General features: G+C 55.3%; 1 protein-coding gene across 1 annotated transcript; it reads left to right on the top strand.

Moving 5' to 3' along the window:
• Positions 1-208: 208 nt before the first annotated feature.
• LOC119445269 (uncharacterized) lies at positions 209-919 on the top strand. The gene has a single exon (XM_037709586.1). The coding sequence runs from the start codon at positions 209-211 to the stop codon at positions 917-919; it is 711 nt and encodes a 236-aa protein (XP_037565514.1).
• Positions 920-1993: the final 1074 nt, after the last annotated feature.

The following is a 1993-nucleotide window of genomic DNA, read 5'->3' as shown; positions in this document are numbered from 1 at the left end:
ATTAAAAGCCATGGAAGCTCCAACGGACGTCGCCGGCGTCAGAAGACTGCTCGGAATGCTGAATCATCTTGCCAGATTGTAGCCACACATCTCGGACATCCCAGCGCCCATCAGAGCCTTACTGAACAAGTCTGTGAGTTGGGTGTGGCAACATGAGCAAAAGGCAGCATTCGAGAAAATCAAGGAACTCTTCACGTCAAACAGGTGCATGACCAAGTACCACCCGTCGTACGCCACTACGGTGTCTGCAGACGCAAGCTCATTCGGACTCGGCGCAGCTTTGCTACAGACGCAACCCTCTGGACAGTGCTGCCCAGCCGCGTCCGCTTCGAGGTCAATGACCGAGACCAAGCAGCGTTACAGCCCCACGGGAAAAGAAGCTTTGGCAACAACGTGGGCTCTCCGAAGGTTCGACGAGTTCGTCCGTGGCATCACCTTCGACGTCGAGACTGACCACCTGCCACTCGTTTCACTTCTGGGCAAGATGGAACTGGACATGTTGCCGCCTCGTATTGAGAGACTATGGCTGATGACCATGGAATATCAGTTCCGTATGCTGCACGTGCCAGGAAAGCTGCTAGCCGTGGCCGATACTTTGTCGCGCATCACCCACAAGGCAGCCACTTCCCTAGGCACTACCGAACTTTTTGCAGCACAGGTAGTCGGCTGCACGTCGGAAGTCTTGTCACTCAGTCCTAAAGACGTGCGACAGGCACAAGAGTCTCATTGCGAGTGCAAGGCACTTGCCTCCTACTGCCAGCATGGTTGGCCGAAAAAGTCCAAGGTACCACTGCACCTCTCAAAGTACGCCTCTGCAGCAGAAGAGCTCTCTGTCTGCGACGGTGTTCTGCTGGAAGGCGCCCGGATAGTCATCCCACCGTCCCTTCGGCCGGCGGTCTTGACGTTATTGCACGAATGACATCAGGGCATCAACAGGAGCAAAGCCCTACCTAGAGAGTCAGTTTGGTGGCCCGGTATCTCGGCAGACATCGCCTCTCTTGTCACCAACTGCGAACAGTGAGCTTTCACCCACGTGAACTTTGCAGAGCCCCTGGTCTCCGCGGACCTACCTGGAAGTCCCTGGGAATTCCTCGGAATGGACTTGGACTCAACGGCCAGACGTTCATCCTGGTGGTGGGCTATTACTCAAGGTTTCCTGAGGTGTTGACACCGAGGAGCACGACAGCTCAGGCAATCATCGACGCTCTCAAAACCATATTTGCCCTCCATGGAATGCCGCAAGAAGTCAGGTCAGACAGTGCCCCACCGTTCTCGTCGCAAGAGTTTTGCAGCTTCTTACGGCTTTAACCATGTGACCAGCATTCCACACTACGCTCAATCGAAAGGAGAGGCGGAGAGAATGGTGCGTAAAATCAAGGACCTGTTTCGCAAGTGAAAGGATCCTCATCTGGCTCTGTTCAGCTATCGGGGTACTCCAGGAGTCAACGGCTTTAGTTCAGCCCAGCTGTTGATGGGACATCAACTCAGAACGAGAATCCCAAAGCAAGGCTCCCAGCTACGTCCCAACTGGCCGCCAAGGAAAGATGTCGTCGCCAAGGATGTGGCTTACAAGCGGAAGCCGGCCGACAATTACAATTCGTATCATGGAGCTCGAGACTTGCCGCCACTCCAAACAGGTCAGCGTGTCTGGGTGCGACCTGATCATGTGCAGGCCCCGGTCCTAAGACCGGGGCAAAGACCAAGAAGCTATATTGCTGAAACGGAGCGAGGTGTCACCCTACAGCGCAACCGGCGTCACCTAGTGCCTTTTGCGCCTACTGCCTCCAGAGAGGAATCACCACCACCACAGCAAGTTCCCCGTCAGGAATATCAGCCTGCCAACGTCGCGGAATCAACGGTCCCCCTCGGACAGTCTGTGGAACAGACCCCTGCTGTTAGGGACCACAGTGACGGTGCGATACGAACACGTTACGGCCGGCGTGTCATTCCGCCGCGCCGTTTGAACTTATCAAACTTTTGACGCGTTTGGCTT

Source organism: Dermacentor silvarum, chromosome 3, assembly GCF_013339745.2.
Source record: "Dermacentor silvarum isolate Dsil-2018 chromosome 3, BIME_Dsil_1.4, whole genome shotgun sequence".
NCBI lineage: Eukaryota > Metazoa > Arthropoda > Arachnida > Ixodida > Ixodidae > Dermacentor > Dermacentor silvarum.
This window is presented reverse-complemented; position numbering and strand designations above follow the sequence as displayed.

What these genes read in the sequence shown, in the direction of transcription:
- LOC119445269 (XM_037709586.1), top strand. Translation starts at nt 209, where the DNA reads ATGACCAAGTACCACCCGTCGTACGCCACTACGGTGTCTGCAGACGCA.